Here is a 22,783-nt window from a genome sequence, read left to right on the forward strand (position 1 = left end):
ATTTTGAAAGCATTCTGGAGATCTAAAATAAACTAGAAGAGGAAGATGGAAAAACAGGAATAAATGTTGTCTGTGCTTTAAAAATACTAAATGCATCAAAACTTCCAGTGATGAATGACTTAACGTAATTTCTTCCTGATACAGGAATGATTCCTGATACCTACCTTTTGACAGAAAAGACTAAACTTTTTCTTCACATTCAATTTATATTTTCTTGAACACTAGTTTTGCACACAGTATTAAAAAGAAATCTTGGTGAAAAGAAAATCTATCACAGTGGCTATACCACTAAAAGAAGATGACGCAGAATAAAAAAGATAAAATTTACTGTTTATTTCACAAAGAAAATTAAGTGGTCCAACACATCTTCGATCATCATCTGTGTCCTTTCTGACAAGAGAACATACAAAATAATGGCAAGCTAGATCATGAGTCTAGCTCAGGGTCAAGTTTTTCTACTTTAATGACCATCTCTGGAGCTAAAGCAGCAGTGCCAGCTTGCTGGTTCTCTGCTTCCGACTCAGACAATACTTCTTCCTTTATTTTTACAGGCTTATTACTGGCTTCCTCCTCTTCATCCGAAGACTCATCAAGCTCCCACTCATCATCTATGTCCATTTCAAATACTCTCACATGACGGAGATTTGAGCTTAACTAAAGAAAAGGCCAAATAAAGAACTTTTAAAATGGCTTAACTAATACATTATATATAAAAAATTAGAAATCAGAAATCTGAAAAAAGTGGTTTTATAGGAAAGTTATTTTCCCATCAATTTACAAGAAAATCACTAAACTCAGCTTTCATTTTGTATAAAAGGATCTCCACATACAATTAATTTCAAGATTACTAAAATCTAAAATTGTTATTAATTACTTAGTAAGCTTTCTCAGAACAAGAGAACTAAATAGCTAAGGCCACTACATGCTCATAGTCAATAAAAGCTTGACATCACTAAATGTTTGCACTGAGAGGACATACATGCTTCTGTTACTCTTTGCAACAATTTAATACTTACCACACAGGACACTTTGCGAAAACCATTCCCAGCAACATACTGTGCTTTCATACTTTCCAGTAATCTCCAGTGCTTCTCAAAGTGCATGGTACGGGTGGGAATAGCACTACGCTGCTCATCTAGCCTAGAGAGGGAAGAAAACCAACCCAGGAGTGAAATGGGGCTGTTCTCCCTGGTTTACTAGGGGTGGTATCAGGGTTTGATTTCTACTAGTATTGCCATTTCCAATATAATTCTACCAGCTACTGTATAAAAAAGCTGTGATACTATATTCTGTGAAAAAAAGTGCATTTCCAAATAGGCAGAATACCTTTTTAAGGCAGAAACCTTAGTAAGGTTTTTGATTCACTTTCAAGGTAAGCAAATGGACTCATTTTAAAAATTAGAGATCTGCTTATTTAAATCTCAATCTAAAGCCATCTCTTGGAACTGACCTTGAACCTCTATGTGGCTACTGAGGTCCTAATTCTGAAAGGAAAATACTAAAGGCAAATCTAAAATAATTCTACTACAAACTGGGGTTCATGCTATCCTTGAAAACAGAAGTTCCACTCTCCACACCAAATAATTCCCCACCTTGTTCCAGCAAATAATGCTTGACAGAAGAGCTGTTGAAGCCAGTATTTTTTCAATAAAAAAATAGGAGCATTTCTGCTCAGCTGACTTTATTTATCTATCATACCTAAAGAACCAGAATGTACAATATACATTAAAAAAACATTTAACTGTTATATCAGAAAGACAATCTTACTAATGTAAGTTACCTTATAGAGTAAGAGCCAGTGAATTGATATTCTGCAGAATCTTCACTGTTATACACTAAAGACAACGGCAACTGGACCAAGAGTCTATCTCTTCCTTCACGTCCTACAGTGTCTTTAAGAACTACTGTGACAGTTTCATCATCATAAAACTGTGCATCTAAACAACTGTAGGTGCTAGAATTAAAATAAGTTTTGTTACAGCAAAGATGTTATCATGACTGAGAAAATACTGTATATACAACATTATACTGGTACCAAGCAGAAAACTGACAATGAAAATATCAAGTGACATTCTATACAGTAACATTTAAAATATATCAGTTTACACTACAGTCACAGTTACCTGTTGTACTGATTATTCACAAATATAACTAGGCCCTGAAAATGGATAACCATGAAAAAAGAAAAACCTGTGAACTTGGTTCACAGCTCCAGAAAACTCTTAACATCAATCAATGGTCAGGCCTTAAGCCTGTGGAGATTCCATGAATGACCCCATGTATATACATATGTGTGTGTGTGTATATATATATACATATATAAATATATATAATAAACAGTTTACTAGAATGAAAAGTAAAAATAAGATTTACATATGAAAAGACACAACTTCAAAGACATTATCATAAAGAACTTTGTTTATGTAAGGAAAAGAGTAAGAAAAAGGTTGTTCTAGGATTAGTGTCAGTTCTTTCTCTTGCAAAAGCCTCATGATGACATCAAGTATTGTTACCCTTTGCGCCCTAAGAAAATCCCACCCCAGTGAGAAGGATACCACCTCACACCTCTGCTGATCATAAGAAGACCTTCAGCCATCTGCCCCCTGGAACCACATTACTTTCTTAGTGCAAGGAGCTCAGAAGTATTACTTGTAGGAAAGCACACTATAAAAATTCCTGCAGGCCAGTAAGTCACTGTAAGTCAAATCATCCTCTAAGTATAAAATACATAACCAACCCAGCCCCCTAAGCTGCAAATGACGAAGGCCTTCTAAGAATATCATCACTGAGTCTAACCATATTCCTATAATTGTATTTATTATATATACATCTCACTCAAACAAGATTCAAGATTTACCTTCTTCTCACTTTTTCAGTTGTGGCATATGTGAAGCTCCCAAATTTAATAGCAATTAGGCCATTACTTACAGATCTTCAAGAAAGAAAGAGGGTGGGGGAAGAGACTTTGTAGAACAACTTGGATAGGCAATAATCTATATATGCTTGAAAGAACATGATTGTTAGTACATTTACCTAATCACCAAACCCCAGATCAAAATACTATTACACTCACTCGAGAATACTGATAACTGATTTAAACCCCTGACAGATAAAACTAACATCAAAATTACAACTTAGTTTAAAATCTTACAGTCACCAAAGTAGCAAGATTCCTTATAAAATAAGGATGTTTGGGACAACCAAATTATTTCTCTCGGGCTACATCCTGGTTTTAAAAAATTTCCCTCAGGTTTAGATTTAAAATCATTTAAGATCCTAGTGACATCCTAAATATGATTTATTTTCAGAACTTTTATTTGCATTCTCAAAAGAAGTCTCTATATGCAAGGTTTCTTGTTTAATGAAAGGCATACTTAACCTGAGGTAAAAATCCTTTCTATAAGGAAGCCAAAATATAATTTTGAACTTCCACAAGTTGATGAGATATAATCCTGACTATTCTGTTGTTATATTTTTCCTAACCCTAAAAATATCCTACACGTAATAGCTATACACCAAATACAAAATTAAATAATTTAGAATTAGAAGGGATCACATAGCTTCCTAATTTGGCATTACCACCTTAAAAACGTGAAAACAAAGACCAGACAGTTAAGTTAGCAAGCCTAAAGTCATAAGGCAGCTTAACTAAAACCTGAAATGCAGGGAAGGGAAGTGGTATGTTTTATGATTAAAAATAATAAAATCTTATCTCCTTGGTTCAAACTTCAGATTAATACTTACTGGGAAATATCAGTATGTCTCCTTAAGATACACATTTTATAAAGTGAATCTTCTAAAATAGTAAAAAGAAGATAATGCAGATTTGAGGTTTTATTATTCCACCTAAGGAAAAAAATTAATGTCAAAACTTGATTATTTAGCTACCAATGCATAGAACAAAACTGTATTATTCACATGAGATAGGGGAGAGACACTTACAGAAAAGGGAATTTGAACAATCTACGCGTGGAGTCCTCACTAAAACAAAAGAAAAAAAAAAGTAAGAAAAATTTTAATTGGCTGCTGAATTATATCACCCAAAAAGGTAAACAGAATTACCTTCTAGCATCTCTATATAATGGAATACATATTGCTTGATTCATCGATTTTCCAATTACATCCTAAATAAGATTTAAAAATATAATTAAAGCACGTACATACACAAAAATAAATACGCCACAGAAAGTGACTGATCATCACTGTTTAAGTCTAGTGCAAAATCTTCTACATCACCAACCTTCATGCAAGAAACTTTAATGACAGTCATGGCAGTAAGGGAGAGAGAAAGTTGTGAGCTGAAAAGGACCCTGGAGATAAGTGACGACAGGTTAGAAACCACCTCTTCTAGTCCCATAGCATCAATCATCCACCATTCAGTAGTTAACAGACATATCAGCTCTGTAACTAAGACCATTGATAATAAATTTGTTCTGGGCACAAATAAAATACTAAAGGATGTCAACACGTTCAACAACCATGTATTGATTTTTTAATTTATGTAAGAAAGCAACAATAAGAGGAAATATTACAGTGAACCATATGAAACTGCCATTTTTGTTAGTCAAAAATAGTTGAGGGCTTCCCTGGTGGCACAGTGGTTGAGAGTCCGCCTGCCAATGCAGGGCACACAGGTTCGTGACCCGGTCCGGGAAGATCCCACATGCCGCAGAGCAGCTGGGCCAGTGAGCCATGGCCGCTGAGCCTGCGCGTCCGGAGCCTGTGCTCCGCAACGGGAGAGGCTACAACGGTAAGAGGCCCACGTACCACAAAAAAAAAAAAAAAAAAAAAAGTTGAATATCAGCATTTTAATATGGTTCATCTTAATAACTACGATCATTTATATAAGTGAGCCACATATTGCAGATATTCTTGCTCCTACACAAAAACATGCATTTCTTTCAAACTTACTGCTGGCTTTTGCAAGCACTGATCAATAACGTTCTCCATCCGCCTTTTCACAAAATGCAATGATTTTCGAGGATAATAAGGAAACAGCAAAGGACTTTCTGGTTTGAAACAAAAACAAAAAAATAAAAAGCTATAACAAACCAGATAACTAGGAGAAACTAATCTACTGCTAGAGCCAGCCCACACAGCTTATCTGATGGTGGAATTCTCCCTGGCCACTTCATTATACCTTGGGGCACGACCTCACTAAAAATGACCGTGGCCTTCTGCCTTGCATCATCCCCTGCTGCCAGTCCACGGAAAACCACCATACTTACTACAAGCTGAGTCCTTGCAGCTTATTATTCTATATTTTATTTTTCCCACCAAAATCCAACAGTATGCTACTGTTGGCTATAAGAAGACAGGGATGATTTGGGAACCATAAGACATATAATGAAATAAGTTCATTTTTCTCTCTTCTTTGCCACAATGTATAACAACAGCACTTTTGGAAGAGTGTGATAGTGAAAACAAAAACAGGAAGCAAGAAACTGGTGCTATGAAAATAAGCTCTTTACTTTTGAAAAGACTACTTTATCAGTAGAAAGTAATACATAATTTGTCATTTAGTGACACCAAGTATGCTAGGTTCTTTTTATACCTGTTATTTCTATTGTTTACAACAGCTGTATCTATTAAGCATCATACTCTTTATTTTACTGATTAAAAAAAGAAAAATAAATGAGGCTTAGGAGGTGTAGGCAATTGCCCAGTGTGAGAATGACTAGGAAGCTAGACTCTGAATCAAACCCAGGTCCAACTCCCAAGCCCACCCTCTTCCACTGTGCTCTGCAGGCCTCCCTCACAGCACCTCATGTCCCAGCTATGCTGGATAAAAGGAACTCTAATTGTGTTAACATTTTAAGCTTCCAACAGGTGACAGCTGCTGTTGTATCATAGAGAGATATTTGGTCTTTGTCCCCAGTTCCTAGCCCAGAGCTCCTTAAAACTCTTGGAATTTCCTGAGTGATAAGTATGACAGGAGCATACTCTGTTTTTTTTTTTTCTTGCAGTATGCGGGCCTCTCACTGTGGCCTCTCCCGTTGCGGAGCACAGGCTCCAGACGCGCAGGCTCAGCGGCCATGGCTCATGGGCCCAGCCGCAACACGGCATGTGGGATCCTCCTGGACCGGGGCACAAACCCGTGTGCCCTGCATCGGCAGGCGGACTCTCAACCACTGCGCCACCAGGAAAGCCCCAACTCTGTTTTAATGAAGCCCTTAGATAGCTTCAGGTTGGGGGCTGGTCTCCATAAAGACCAAGTCTTGATTGGAAGCTTGGAACTTTCAGCCCCTTCCCTCGACCTGCAGGTAGGGGAGAGAAGCTAGCGTTGAGTCTCGTCACCAATGGCCGCTAGCCCCTACATAATGAAAACTCCATAAAGCCCCTAAACGACAGAGCAGAGGGCCTCTGGGTCAATGCATGCATTAAGGTGCTGGGAGGGCAGTGTGCCTGGAGAGGGGATGGAAGCTCCATGCCCCTCCCCATATCTTGCCCCATGCATCTCTTCCATTTGGCTATTCCAGAGTTGTATGCTTTATAATAAACTGGAGATGTAAGTTAAGTGTTTCTGAGTTTTGCGAGCCATTTTAGCAAATTATTAAAACTGAAGCATGGGAAGCCCCAACCTTGCAGCCAAGTGGAACAGAGATGTGGGTAACCTGGGGACCCAGTAATTTTGACTGAACTCTGAAGTGGGGGTAGTCTTGTGGGACTAAGCCCTAACCATGTGGAGTCTGATGGTAATTCTGCAGAGTTAGTGTCAGAATCGAACTGTAGGACACCCAGGTGGTGTCAAAATTGGTCTCAGGAGGGAAAAAAGCCTCTCATTTTGGTGTCGGAAGTGTTTTGAGTAAAAACAGCTCAGATGCATACTGCCTGCTTATATGCCATGTGCCAGGTTCTATCCTAAGTGCTTCATCTAGATTAATTTGTTTCATCTCCACAACAGCTTTCTGAGGGAGGAGCTCTGATCACTCTCACTTTACAGAAGAGAAAGCTGGGGCACAAAGAGGTCAGGCAACGTGCCCTGAGCCCCACACCAGGGAGTGGCAGAGCAGGACTGCAGCCCAGGAAACCCGACTTCCAGCACACCGACCTCTACCCACGTAACAACACCGACTCTCTCACATCCCCTGGGAAGCTACGTGCGCTAAGCATTTAGCATTTGATTTTTGCAAAGTGCTAGGAAGAAGTTTCATTAAAGGTTTCTTAATAGCTCCATAATGACAGTCGGTATTACTTCATACTAGACTAAGAAACTGGGAGATTAATGAGCTTGTCCAAAGTCACACACTAGCAAACTCTTTGGCATTTAAGAGATGGAGTTAATCTGAAGTTAAACATGAGACCTGTAACTAAGATTACACCTTTCTATTCAGCCATAGAAGAGGTGGGGAGAAAAAAGGGTAGAACCTGTGTTTAGCCCAAAGTCCCCAGGATGGATATTAGCCCAACAGTGACAGGGTCCAGGTGCCACCCCTGCTGGTACACTGCCATCAGCCCTCCCCAGGCATCCTTACTTACTCCTTGGACATCCTGATTAAATACGGTAAGCGAGCTGAGTCAGCTGTACTTTTATTTTCCCTCCATTCAATAGCTAACTTACGTCAATACATCTCTCTCAACTGATCTTAAGACTCTCAAGCAATGTAAAATACGTCCTGCTCTGAAAAAGAATTTGGGCTTGTAGGGTTAAATCAAAACAGCAGTAAGCAAAGTTCTGGGCCTGAGTTTTCTCTGCCTCCCCCCACTCACTCACTCATCCAGATACACAGCAACCACAGAGAGCAGAGGTCACTACTAAGTCCAGTTAAAAACTCAGGCTCTCAAGTTAGCAGAATCCTAGCTCTATCGCTTATCACCTTGTATTATCTTGGGGCCTTCTCTAACCTTCAGTTTCCTCACTAGTAAAATGAAGATAACAAGTACCTTCCTCATAGGTTCTTGTGAAGATTAAAGTAGGTAATACATGTATGTGGCTATTACCCCAAGGATCTAAGAAATAGCTAAACTGTGGTCAGATTATTCTTTGAGAAAGCAAAGAAACAGATGCTTTAAAAATCTTTTCATCTAAGATGGAGACGTTTCGACATATTTAATGGTTGTTATTTTGTGTTGCATTCCCAGTAATGTTGGCTAAATAAAGTTTTACCAAATCAACATCCTAGAGAATGAAAGGTATAACAATTAAAAAAAAAAAATACAACCTCAGAAAAATACAGTGATGCATCATTATAGGAGTTAAAAGCATTATATGCTCTTAAAAGCTAATAAATTGGAACTGGCAAAACAGACTTCTCTGACCGATAGGCTCTACAGTTTTCTTCCCAATATCCTATTTTTTTATACATATTTTTTATAACAGACAATACTTAAGCAATCTTACTACATCACAGTTAATATCAGAGTGTTTTTGTACATGGTAATGTCATATACTGTTATTATTTTACTGTTTCTATAATCAAATAAAATGGACACAAAAGATAAATCTAAAGAACTTAGATAAGTATTCAGCAAGAATACTTGCTGATGTACTGGTCTCAAATAAATATAAACATGGCCAAAATCCACGTTGGTTCATGAAATACCTTTAAGGTGGCTGCTGTTTTGAAGAAAGTCATACCACTGGTTCCCTTCTGTGTTAGGGGGTGACACAAGATCATCATCTTCGTCTTTCAAGTACTAGAAGTACAGAATTAGAAATTTAAGTTTTGTAAACCAAAGCATTAGGCTCCAAAATTGTTTATATTTAACACTATTCTACTTATTTTGTTTTACGGCCAAGTCCTCTGAAAGTACATTATTCTGTGAGATGACCAAAATTTGCTAAATGCCAAGCAACTGAACTGCAAACATTAGAATGCTGTAGATTTAGAGACTATAAATTGAGTTTAAATTTCATGTTCCATTTTCAGGAAGCACATTTTAAACTCATATGTAAGTTTATAAATTAATTTGAAAAGTATCAACTGTCACTCTAATCTATGGCAGTATTCCTCAAAGTGTGATCCATGCAACTCTGAGAGTCTTCAAGATGCTTTCAGAGATCCATGAGGTCATTACTATTTTTATAATAGTATCAAGATATTATTTGCCCTTTTCACTGTAATGACATCTGCCCTGATGGTCAAAAGCACAGGTGGAGAAAACTGCTGGCACTGTCACCAAGAATCAAAGTAGTCGCCCCAAACCATACTAGCCGTCACTATATTCCTTTTTGCCACATACAGTTTCACTAACCTCTAATGAGGCTATTAAAATGATTAATTTCATTAAAGCTCAACAAAATCTTTATAATATTCTGAGTGACAGAATTGGGAAGTATAAATGAAGCACTTTTGCTGCCTACCAAAGTATGACAGTTATCATGAGGGAAAGCATTTATGAAAATGTAGTTGTGAGTCAGTCCAGGCACTTCTTTGTTATTAATGGAATTCCATTTTCACTCGAAAGGATGACTGGCAGACAAACTATGATTATTCATTCTTGGGTATTTGGCGGATATGTTCTTGAAAATAAAGAAAGTGATCCTGTCACTTAAAGCAAAACAACTGACAGTATTTATTACCAATGATAAAATTTAAACATTCAAGCAAAAATTAAAATTTTTGAAAAACCTCTATCTGCCACTATGTGCTTGATAACCTCACAGTAGTTAAACATTGTCTGATGAGATTAGTAATGACATTAAGAAAATCTGACTTTTGGATACTGTATGAAGAAAGGTGTCAGCACATGGAAGACCACTGTAATTCAGTGAATCAGTATTTTCCAAATGACCAGTACATGATATGGCAAAATCACATGCACAGCGTAAAAGATCCATCCAAAGTACAAGGTAGATGAATGAATTTTAATGAATCAGAATATGAAAAGTCCACTGATGCAATTTAGATTCCATACTGAAACTAACCTAAGGTACTACCACTTGTCAGGATCTGGTGTAGTATCAAAGAATATTCACAGTTATCTAAAAAGCTATTAAAATACTTTACCCTTTCCAACTACACACCAGTGTGAAACCAGGCTTTCTAAACCAAAAACAACACTCACAATAGATTGAATGCAGAAGCAGATATGAGAATATAGCTGCCTTGTCTTAAGCCAGACATCAAGGAGATTTGCAAACATATAAAACAATGACATTCTTCACTTAATTTTGTTTTGTGAAGTATTATTACTTTTCGTTAAAAATGTTTATATTAACATGTAATGGAAAGTGGGTTTGTTCTTTTTAACTGAATTAAGAGATAAAAAATTCTTTATTCTGTTTAATTTCTAATACCTAATAATATCTACTATTGATAGATACAGTACACATAAAAGCTCTCCAAAGTCTTCAATAATTTTAAGAATGTACAAGGGTTCTGAGACAAAAAAGTTTAAAGCTACTCTTTGGTGATTTTACTAAAAGGGCAGGGTTACTATATAATTTGGCATTATATTACTTTCAAAAAGTTTTGTATAATAAAGACTAACACTGCTAAAGTTTTAAAAATAAAAAAATTAGTAAATAGATTCAATGCAGAGCCCATACCTGACCAACTTTTTCAACGTTAAAATATTTTCCTTTTCGATTATAAAGATCTGGAGCCTAGAAAGAATAAATATAGTTTAATTCTTAAGTCAACTCACTGAGGAAAAAAAAAATCTTATATATTTAAACCAAAAACTCTATTGTTTAAGAAAGCTGTCAGTGGCAGTTACTCTTTTATATGTAGTAACACACACATACAAACAAAAGTTCATTTTATATGCTTTACATTTAATAAATAAATACTGCCATTAATTAGCTCAATAGTTTAAAAAGCATACATAATTGCTTAGAACTTCAATTAAATTGGATTAAATTTGATTACTTCTTACAATTATCCCGATTTACTGCGATTATTTTTTTAAAAGCACTATAGAAATACCAATTTCCTACCTCATTGAAATGTTCAGTAAGAAATTCAGCAACAAATGTGATGTCTTTTTGAGTCATCTATCAAAACGAAAAGGAAGAAAAAGAAAACAAATTAAGAGAAAGCTTGTCAATAAAATTCTATGTAATAATAAATGTGACTTTTCTACTATCTATTAAAAGTTATGAGACAAATAAGTAAAGTTCCTTCAAAGAAAATGTCAACAGAAATTCTGATTATGCAACTCTGAAAATATGAAATCCTAGGGCTCTGAGAAGCATGTAATTAAGTATTTTAAACCCATTTTCCAATCAGCGACGCCAATAGCTACAGAACTCTTTATGGCCTACGGCTGTTTATTATTTTATGCTTAATGCTAAGACTATGTGTGTAGAGTCAGTCCCTCCTTTGGGAGTAGGTGACTGTCAGTCCAGATAAATAACCTCAATGTGAGTTAAGGGCTGCAACCCAAGAGCGCTTCAGTGTTGGCCCTCTGCTTCTTTCAATGACCCTGCCTTCTCCCTATCCGGGTTCTTCAGCCCTCAAAAAATTACACATTGAGGGCTCTCCCAACAATAACATGTTTCCCCAAATAAAGCTAAGAGTGATATCAGAGAAACAGCTAAGGTGAATGTCTCTGGTTTGCAAGGCCAGTCATCCACAGCACAAAAGATCCACTTCGTATAAAAGCTGTGATCCTTTACTCACCTGGGCCACCAAGGCTAATCTTAATGTTCTCCATTTTCTCAGACTCAAAATTACCTAATCTATCTGAATCAGACAGTTTGGGCAGGGGTGAGGATGAGTGAGCTGCAGAAACCAAATGGGAATTTTGCCTTATTCTGTAAGATTTTTCTAGAAGAAGGTTCTATTGCTACTTGTCACAATACTTAGAGTCAGAAAGAAATTGGTGTTTGCCAGACCTCAACATAGGTACTAATACCTAAGTACTAGCTTTCCCAGGAAAATAAAAATGCATTTAACATTTTAGGAAGTTAAAATAAGGAATCCAAACACCCTATATTATATAGATTACAAAGTCTTATACAAACATGAAAACAATAAACTTAGACAGCCATAATAAAGGTGTTCTGTGAGATAAAAAAAATATCAAACACACAAATTAAAAAAAAAAAAGAGGCTTACTAGGATCTGTCTTGTGTCTACAGCCTAAAATCTTGTTAACTAATAACTGCATAAAACTACCAAGATGACCAGCAAAGCTGAGCTCAACCAGGGCAATATTAACATATTAGGAACGGGGCAGAGTCAAGATGGCACACTAGGAGGACGCAGAATTTCTGTCTCCGCACAACTAGGGTACCTACCAGGCACAGTGGGGGACCATGGACACCTAAGGGGACGAGACGAACCCCCAGAGACCAGGTACGATGTGGGGCGAGGGGGGAGTGAAGGGGGAGGAGAAGTGGAGGTGGGACGGGACTGGCGCCCCTGAGGGGCAGCTGGGGGAGAGAGCAAGGGATCCCACACCCGAAGGGGGAAATTGTGGGACCACCGGGAGGGCAGAGGATCAAAAGGGAGTGTGGCCAGGTTTCCCCTGCCCACTTGGGCCCCAGGGAGCCTGCTGATACCAGGTCTGATCCTCTGCCCACTGAGGCCCCCTCCAGCAGTGGGTCCTGAGGGAGGAGGGAGGGAGGGGGAGCAAAAGTAAAGGCCAGACCTCTGGGACCGGCACCCCTGAGGTGCGGCTGGGGGAGGGGAGGAGTTCCTACAGCCAGAGGGACCCTCCCACAGTTAGGGGTCCAGCAGTGACAGGGGAGACCCTGGGGGAGATAGTGGGGGAGGGGTGTGAAGGAACGGAAGGGAATGTGGCCAGCGCTTTCCCTGTCCACTTAGGCACTGGGGAGGGCTCCCTGGCCTAATCCTCTGCCCTCAGAGCCTCCCTCCTGCCACGCAGAACACAAGCCCTGCCCCTACACCCCCACCCAGGACCCCGCCTCCACACTCCGAGGCCCCCTCTGAGAACCCCTCCAACTGCTGGGCCTAAACCCCACCCACACTCCCCCACCCATGGCCACGCCTCCACACTCCTGAACTCCAGCCTGAAGGCCCTCCTGTGGAGATGCTGCCTCACCCCTTCTGGGCGCAGGTCCTAAGCAGAGGCCCCACCCCATGCTCAAATGCCACCGAGGCTCTGCCCCACCTTAAACCCCACCCCTAAGTTCTACCCCTGCCTAAACTCTGCCCCCATAGCCAAGGTGGTTTTTTTTTTTTCTTCTATTTTCCTCTTTTAGACTGGGGTTCTGTTTTACCTTTTTGATTCATTTATATTTTACTTTTTTCTAATAAATCTTTTACTTTTCTAATTTTATTTTATTATTTATACTTTGTTATTGTTCTGCTCCTTTTGGCTTGTTCCCTCCCCCCCTTTTTTCTTTTGTGGTTTTATTTCACCTTGTTGCAGTTGTTTCAATTATACTTTTATTTTTCCTAATATACTTTTTATCTTTCTAATTTTATTTTGATTTTTATTCCTTGTTATTATATTGCTCCTTGTTTTATTTTTTATTTTATTTTTTTGTCACGCCACACGGCTTGCGGGATCTTGCTTCCGGGGCCAGAGGTCGGGCCCGAGCTCCTAGTCCAAACCGCAAGACTAACAGAAGCTCAGACCCTAGGGAATATTCATCGGAGTGATGTCTCCCAGAGGTCCTCGTATCAGCACCAAGAGCTGCCTCTATCCAACTGCCTGCAAACTCTAGTGCTGGAGGCCTCAGGCCAAACATCCAGTAAGACACAAATACAGCCCCACTCATCAAAAAAAAAAAGAAAAAAAGAAAAAAAGAAACAACAAAAAAATATATTACAGAGAACGAGCAAGATAAACACCTACAAGACCAAATAAATGAAGATGAAATAGGCAACCTACCTGAAAAAGAATTCAGAGAAATGAGAGTAAAGATAATCCAAAATCTCAGAAACAGAATGGAAAAAAATACAAAAAACATTCAACAAGGATCTAGAAGAACTAAACAGCAAACAAACGGTGATGAACAACACAATAAATGAAATTAAAAGTACTCAAGAAGGAATCAATAGCAGAATAGCTGAGGCAGGAAAACAGATACATGAGCTGGAAGATAAAATGGTAGAAATAACTGCCAGGGAGCAGAATAAAGAAAAAAAAATGAAAAGAATTGAGGACAGTCTCAGAGACCTCTGGGACATTAAACGTACTAACATTTGAATCATAGGGGTCCCAGAAGAAGAGACAAGAAAGGGTCTGAGAAAATATTTGAAAAGATCATAGTCAAAAGCTTCCCTAATGTGGGAAAGGAAATAGTCAATCAAGTCCAGGAAGTGCAGAGAGTCCCATACAGGATAAACCCAAAGAGAAACACACCGACACACATGTTAATCAAACTATCAAAAATTAAATACAAAGAAAAAATATTAAAAGCAGCAAGGGAAAAGCAACAAATAACATACAAGCGAATCCCCACAAGGTTAACAGCTGATTTTTCAGCAGAAACTATGCAAGCCAGAAGGGAGTGGCAGGCCATATTTAAAGTGATGAAAAGGGAAAAACCTACAAACACACAAGACTATTCTACCCAGCAAGGATCTCATTCAGATTCAATGGAGAAATCAAAAGCTTTACAGACAAGCAAAAGCTAAGAGAATTCAGCACCACCAAACCAGCTTTACAACAAACGCTAAAGGAACTTCTCTAAGCAGGAAACACAAAAGAAAAAAAAACCCACAAAAAAATCCTCAAATCAATTAAGAAAATGGTAATAGGAATGTACATATCGATAATCACCTTGAATCTAAATGGATTAAATGCTCCAACCAAAAGACACAGACTGACTGAATGGATACAAAAGCAAGACTCTTATATATGCTGTCTACAAGAGACCCATTTCAGACCTAGGGACACATACAGACTGAAAGTGAGGGGATGGAAAACGGTATTCCATGCAAATGGAAATCACAAGAAAGGTGGAGCAGCAATACTCATATCAGATAAAATAGACTTTAAAATAAAGAATGTTACAAGAGACAAGGAATGACACAACATAATGATCAGGGGATCAACCCAAGAAGAAAACATAACAATTATAAATATTTCTGCACCCAACACAGGAGCACCTCAACACATAAGGTAAATGACAACAGCCATAAAAGCAGAAATCGACAGTAACACAATAATAGTGGGGGACTTTAACACCCCACTTACACCAATAGACAGATCATCCAAACAGAAAATAAATAAGGAAACACAAGCTTTAAATGAAACAACAGACCAGATAGACTTAATTGATATTTTTAGGACACTCCACCAGAAAGCAGAAGAATACACTTTCTTCTCAAGTGCACACAGAACGTTCTCCAGAATAGATCACATTTAGGGTCACAAACCAAACCTTGGAAAATTTAAGAAAACTGAAATCGTATCAAGCATCTTTTCCAACCACAACGTTATGAGATTAGAAAGCAATTACAGGAAGAAAAACAGTAAAAAACACAAATACTTGGAGGCTAAATAGTATGCTGAAGAAACCAAAGAAGAAATCAAAAAATACCTAGAAACAAATGACAACGAAAACATGACGAGCCAGAAACTAGGGGACGCAGCAAAAGCAGCTCTAAGAGGGAAGTTCATAGCTATTCAACCTCACCTCAAGAAACAAGAAAAATCTCAAATAAACAATCTAACCTTACACTAAAGGAACTAGAAAAAGAACAAAGAAAACCCAAAATCAGTAGAAGGAAAGAAATCATAAATCAGAGCAGATATAAATGAAATAGAAACAAAGAAAACAATAGCAAAGTTCAATAAAACTAAAAGAACACTCTTTGAGATATAAACAAAATTGATAAACTTTAGCCAGACTCATCAAGAAAAACAGGGAGAAGATGCAAATCAATAAAATTAGAAATGAAAAAGGAGAGATTACAATTGACACAGCAGAAATACAAAAGATCATAAGAGACTACTACAAGCAACTATATGCCAACAAAACAGACAACCTGAAAGAAATGGACAAATTCTTGGAAAAGTACAACCTTCCAAGATTGAACCAGGAAGAATTAGAAAATATAAACAGACCAATCACAGGTAATGAAATTGAAACTGTAATTGAAAATCTTCCAACCAACAAAAATCCAGGACCAGATGGCTTCACAGCTGAATTCTATCAAACATTCAGAGGATAGTTAACACCTATCCTTCTCAAACTCTTCCAAAACATTGCAGAGGGAGGTATACTCTGAAACTCGTTTTATGAGGCCACCATCACCCTGATACCAAAACCAGACAAGGATATCATAAAAAAAAGAAAATTATAGACCAATACCACTGATGAACACAGACGCAAAAATCCTGAACAAAATACTAGCAAACAGAATCCAACAACACATTAAAAGGATCATACACCATGATCAAGTGCAATTTAGCCCAGGGATGCAAGGATTCTTCAATACACACAAATCAATCAATGTGATACACCACATTAACAAGTTAAGGAATAAAAACCATATGATCATCTCAACAGATGCAGGAAAAAGCTTTTGACAAAATTCAACATCCATTTATGATAAAAACTCTCCAGAAAATAGGCCTTGAGGGAACCTACCTCAACATAATAAAGGCCATATATGACAACCTACAGCATCATACTCAACGGTGAAAAACTGAAAGCAGTTCCATTAGGATCAGGAACAAGACAAGGATGTCCACTTTTGACACTCTTGTTTTGTTTTGTTTTTTTTTTTTTTGCGGTATGCGGGCCTCTCACTGTTGCGGCCTCTCCCGTTGCGGAGCACAGGCTCTGGACGCGCAGGCCCAGCGGTCATGGCTCACGGGCCCAGCTGCTCCGCAGCATGTGGGATCCTCCCGGACTAGGGCATGAACCCGTGTCTCCCGCATCGGCAGGCGGACTCTCAACCACTGCACCACCAGGGAAGCCCCACTCTTGACACTCTGATTCAACATTGTTTTGGAAGTCGTAGCCACAACAATCAGAGAAGAAAAAGAAATAAGAGGAATACAAATTGGAAAAGAAGAAGTAAAACTGTCATTATTTGCTGATAACATGATACTATACATAGAAAATCCTACAGATGCCACTAGAAAACTACTAGAACTAATCAATGAATTTGGTAAGGTTGCATGATACAAAATTAATGCACAGAAATCTCTGGCATTCCTATATACTAACAATGAAAAATCAGAAAGAGAAATGAAGGAAACAATCCCATTTACCATCGCAACAAAAAGAATAAAATACCTATGAATAAACCTACCTAAGAAGGCAAAAGACCTGTACTCAGAAAACTATAAAACACTGTTGAAAGAAATCAAACATAACATAAACAGATGCAGAGATATACCATGCTCCTGGATTGGAAGAATCAATACTGTAAAAATGACTATACTACCCAAAGTAATCTACAGGTTCGGTGCAATCCTTATCAAATTACCAATGGCATTTTTCACAGAACTAGAAAGAAACAAAAAAGACCCCGAATAGCCAAAGCAGTCTTGAGAAAGAAAAACAGAGTTGGAGGAATCAGGCTCCCTGACTTCAGACTATACTACAAAGCTACAGTAATCAAGACAGTATGGTACTGGCACAAAAACAGAAATACAGACCAATGGAACAAGATAGAAAGCCCAGAGATAAATCCACGTACGTATGGTCACCTTATCTTTGATAAAGGAGGCAAGAATATACAATGGAGAAAAGACAGCCTCTTCAGTAAGTGGTGCTGGGAATAATGGACAGCTACATGTAAAAGAATGAAATTAGAACACTCCCCAACACCATACACAAAAATAAGCTCAAAATGGATTACAGACCTAAATGTAAGGCCAGACACTATCAAACTCTTAGAGGAAAACATAGGCAGAACACTCTAGGACATAAATCACAGAGAGATCCTTTTTGACCCACCTCCTAGAGTAAGGGAAATAAAAACAAAGATAAACAAATGGGACCTAATGAACTTAAAAGCTTTTGCACAGCAAGGGAAACCATAAACAAGATGAAAAGACAACCCTCAAAATGGAGAAAATATTTGCAAATGAAGCAACTGACAAAGGATTGATATCCAAAATATATAAGCAGCTCATGCAGCTCAATATCAAAAAAACAAACAACCCAATCCAAAAATGGGCAGAAGACCTAAATAGACACTTCTCCAAAGAAGATACACAGATTGCCAACAAACACATGAAAGAATGCTCAACATCACCAATCATTAGAGAAATGCAAATCAAAACTACAATGAGGTATCACCTCACACCAGTCAGAATGGCCATCATCAAAAACTCTACAAACAATAAATGCCAGAGAGGGTGTGGAGAAAAGGGAACCCTCCTACACTGTTGGTGGGAATGTAAATTGATACAGCCACTATGGAGAACAGTATGGAGGTTTCTTAAAAAAGTAAAAACAGAACTACTGTATGACCCAGCAATCCCACTACTGGGCATATACCCTGAGAAAACCATAATTCAAAAAGAGTCATGTACCACAATGTTCACTGCAGCACTGTTTACAATAGCCAGGACACGGAAGCAACCTAAGTGTCCACTGACAGATGAATGGATAAAGAAGATGTATCACATATATACAATGGAATATTACTCAGCCATAAAATGAAATAAAATTGAACTATTTGTAGTGAGGTAGATGGACCTAGAATGTGTCATACAGAGTGAAGTAAGTCAGAAAGAGAAAAACAAATATTGTATGCTAACACATATATATGGAATTTTAAAAAGCGGAACTGATGAACACAGTGGCAGGACAGGAATAAAGACGCAGGCATAGAGAACAGACTAAAGGGCATGGGGGAAAGGGGGAGCTGGGTTGCAGTGAGAGAGTAGCTCTGACGCATAAACACTACCGAATGTAAAATGGACAGCTAGTGGGAAGCTGCTGCATAGCACAGGGAGATCAGCTTGGTGTTTTGTGATGACTTAGAAGAATGGGATAGGGAGGGTGGGAGGGAGGCTCAAGAGGGAGGGGATATGGGGATATATGTATACATATAGCTGATTCACTTTGCTGTTCAGCAGAAACTAACACAACATTGTAAAGCATTTACACTCGAATAAAGATGTGGAAAAAAAATACTACTATATACTACCTTATTCAGCTCAGGAAGTACGTGGTCTTCTGTCATTCTCAACATTGCTGGAAATATAAATTTTAAATCTTTAAAGGGAAACTACAAACATATTTTAATTACAGTTGCATTTCAAAAACTAAATGTATTTCACTGGACTACATTTTCCATTTTCAACAGCTTCTTGTCACCAAGGAAAACTTATTTTCTTCAAAGAACTAAAAGGTGAAGAATTTAAATTTGATTTATATTTTCAGGTTCAAAATGGTTGGTATAGCCATCCTAAACTATTATTTTTCATTTTCTCCTTCAATTCAACCCACTGCCACTCCAGACAAACAAACCTAACTGCTGCCTTGAGTTAAGACTACGTGTGTAGGGATTCCTCCTAACTCAGTGATGTTTCTTCTCTTAAAATGTGCAAGCAGTTCTTTCCTCCAAAAGTCTTAGAATACCAAAAAGATGTGTTTCTTTCCCTTGGGCTTTTTTGCTACATGAAGATATTTGAACTAAGACTTATGTGTGTAAACGCACACTTACATGTTTGTATATACATATTTATATACTTTCTTTAATATTGTGGTTGGTTCTTTTTGTCCTTTCATGGGGTCTCTTTATCAATACTGTGTTTTCTATACATATTACATCCACCTAAGTCAAGAAGTATGCTGCATGTGCTTTTGCATAGAGTTTGAATATGCTTCTTATGTTTGGTTGGGAAAAAGCACGTTGCACATTATTCTGCAAATATGGATTATTTTAAGAAACTGTTGTTAATTAATTCAAACTTCTAAATTATCTGAAAAACCAGCCATAATCTAGGTTCCATTCATTAATTTATCCATCCAAAAATTAATTATTGAGTGTAATATAGGTACTAGGGATACAGCAGTATAAAAGAAGTCCTTGCCTTCATTGAGACTGAATTTTACACAAGAGCAAACCAAGGTTAGAGCGCTAACTAGTGGCAGCACCCAGTTACAGTTAGGTCTCCAGTTCTCCAATCCAGTGTGCTTTGCTCTAATAAGGACTGAGCAGTAATTCATTTATCTTCTGATGCAGCTTCTTATTACACTTAGGACAGGCAATAAGAATATAACCTGCCTAATTACTCCAATAATTATCAGTAAAACCAAGCTACTACTTCTGTAAAAGAAAGTCACTTCTAAGGTTTCGTTTAATTTTAACATTGTAATTTATTCTAATTAACTCTGATATTAAACAGGCTGGCCTGATAAACACTCTGGCTCCCCATTCTGGCTCGTGTTGGTATGGTTTTGAGAAAAATCTAAGAATTTTAAATGTCAACATCTACAGATCGCTTTCATTTTTTTATTGAAAGCAATTATACTAGGCTAACAAATTTGAAAAGTCTGTTTTAAAAATATGAGAATTAAAAGATCTGGACGTTTGTTTCATGGATATTAGCACATCACAGGTAATTTACTTTCTATTTTACTCCTCAGAATTTTAACAAATATGGGATAAATTCCATTTACGACTAAATTTTGCATATGTTGGAGGAAAATGTATGCTAAATTATTTCAAAGATATTAATAGAAGTCACAACAATAGCAGTACAAATGGACCTAAATAAAATATGCATATCCTGTAGAGTGAGCATTACAACATTTAATATCAAGTCAGTAACTATTTGTTAATTACCTACAAATTCAAAGATACTGTGGAGACATAAAGAAAGGCCACAAGTGGTCTGAATTCTATTTAGCTAGGGCATCATTGTCCAATAGAAGAGATAACGGAAATGATCTAGTTCTGTGCTGTCCAACATGGTAGCCACTAACCACATGTGGCTCCTGAGCACTTAAAATGTGGCTAGCATGACTAAAGGACTGCGTTTATAATTCTACATAATTTCAACTAATTGAAACAGCCATATGTGACTAGTGGCAACCATAATGAATGGCACAGATCTAGAGACAGAAGACCAAAGTATAAAACAGGAGCTAAGCTATTCAAGGGCAGAGGTTTTGTCTTATTTTTTTCTCCCCTTTTCCCCCAAATCTAACACCTAACAATACCTAATACAAAGCAGAGATTTAAAGAATGTTATTTTAACCTAAGGAGACATCACAAGATAAATAAGGGTCAATTCTCAGTGAGTGACAGAGACAATCAATGCTAGAAGGTGTATCTGTGGGGGTGGAGATGGGTGGGTGTATAGAAGAAATAAGACTGGCCATGTGTTGAAAACTGCTGAAATGGAGTGACAAGTAGAAGGCAGGTCATTTATACTATTCTCTCCACTTCAATAGGTATTTAAAATTTACTATAGTAACTGAAATATGCTAAATTGATACTCCCATAATTTTTTTAAAAAGTGTTAAAAATACAAGAATGCTTCATTCAATTCACTTACCCACATACAGCCACCGAAAAAATGCTTTGAAGTTTTTCATACTGCTATCTATAACTCTAGAATATAAAAATAAATCAGAAATGAAATTATATGGGGTTCATGTATCAGTGTTCAGTAATTGTAGAATATAATAACCCTTTTTGTTCTATTATATCCTATCTGGATGACATTTAAGCCTTTACAACAGATTTAACAAATAAAACACATACCCAAAAATTAAATTTCAAAAAAGCAAATCCTGATTCTCTTAAAAAAAAAAAAGCAAATAACTCAGGAACTGATTATAACAGCCTTGCCACAAACAGTGTAACAGTCTTTCCTTTCCGGGCACTCAGTAAAGTATGAAATCCTTTTCTAACTTTGGAAATAAAAGAAATCAGAAAAAGTTTCCAGCACCATTCTCAGTTTAAAAAAAAATACTCACTGATCAGTAAGAAGAAAAAAACATCAAACACAACAGAAAATCATTATTACAAACTTGTAATATGTCACTACCACTACCTCTGATATCAGTAGACATTACTTTTGGAAGTTGATTTTTTATCATTACAGTTATGAATCTCAAAATTTGAACTTCCTTGGGCTTTACACAAATATACCCCCAAGATTAAGGGTTATAAGTGGAAGTCATCTTCACTTTGATGAAACTGTCTCTGAATATAAAGATGGATATCATTTTTTAAAAAACCTCTTTAAGCTCACATCTGTAAGATAATTACTCTCAGCAGAAAATATGTGCACTTTTCACCCCTAAATCTCACAGTCCCTTCCAAGCATTAAATGTCATAATACTACTGGAGAAGTAGGTCAGCATCAATAACCTTTCTGTACACAGTAAAACACCTGACATAAAAGACTGTAACATCTCTTGCGTTACCAAGCACTATGATCAAAATTCTCTTGCAGCAAAAATGGAAAATAGAAAAGACGTTCCTTTCTGTTTTTCCCAGTCAATACTCTCACCCCAACCCCAGGCAACCACTGATCTATTATAGGCTAACGTCAAAGTTCTCACTGCCTCAGTTTCTCCATTATAACCTAAAATAATGCCATATTCTACTTATCTCAAAGGAGGAAGTTAAATCAAAAACTACCTTTCACTGAAAGGTGATCACAGAAAGCTTAATATTTTATGTTTACTCTCTCCAAATACAGAGAACCAAAAAATTATTCAACATTCAGGAAAAGGAATATCATTTCTCCTGCTTTGTTCTCTGAGCACACACATCTGTAATAAGCTCTACTTTCTAAAAGCCCATCAGGGGCTTCCCTGGTGGTACAGTCATTAAGAATCCACCTGCCAATGCAGGGGACATGGGTTTGAGCCCTGGTCCAGGAATATCCCACATGCCACAGAGCAATGAAGCCCGTGTGCCACAACTATTGAGCCTGCGCTCTAGAGCCCACGAGCCACAACTACTGAAGCCCGTGTGTCTAGAGCCCA

At 37.6% G+C, this 22,783-nt stretch overlaps 1 protein-coding gene across 3 annotated transcripts in view; it reads right to left on the reverse strand.

Moving 5' to 3' along the window:
• Positions 1-318: 318 nt before the first annotated feature.
• Positions 319-22,783, reverse strand: part of ANAPC4 (anaphase promoting complex subunit 4) — a 41,865-nt gene continuing 19,400 nt past the window's right edge. For all 3 annotated transcript variants that reach the window (XM_059065948.2, XM_067036324.1, XM_067036325.1), the window contains 13 exons: positions 21,340-21,395; positions 18,981-19,027; positions 10,883-10,939; positions 10,493-10,549; positions 8,544-8,637; positions 4,912-5,009; positions 4,063-4,124; positions 3,943-3,981; positions 3,745-3,846; positions 2,858-2,932; positions 1,781-1,954; positions 1,017-1,140; positions 319-654 (listed from right to left, as the gene is read on the reverse strand). In XM_059065948.2, coding sequence (XP_058921931.1) covers positions 427-654; positions 1,017-1,140; positions 1,781-1,954; positions 2,858-2,932; positions 3,745-3,846; positions 3,943-3,981; positions 4,063-4,124; positions 4,912-5,009; positions 8,544-8,637; positions 10,493-10,549; positions 10,883-10,939; positions 18,981-19,027; positions 21,340-21,395 — 1,213 coding nt within the window. In that variant the 3' untranslated portion in view covers positions 319-426. The remainder of the gene's footprint in view (positions 655-1,016; positions 1,141-1,780; positions 1,955-2,857; positions 2,933-3,744; positions 3,847-3,942; positions 3,982-4,062; positions 4,125-4,911; positions 5,010-8,543; positions 8,638-10,492; positions 10,550-10,882; positions 10,940-18,980; positions 19,028-21,339; positions 21,396-22,783) is intronic.

Source organism: Kogia breviceps, chromosome 6 (assembly GCF_026419965.1).
Source record: "Kogia breviceps isolate mKogBre1 chromosome 6, mKogBre1 haplotype 1, whole genome shotgun sequence".
NCBI classification, from domain to species: Eukaryota; Metazoa; Chordata; class Mammalia; order Artiodactyla; family Physeteridae; genus Kogia; species Kogia breviceps.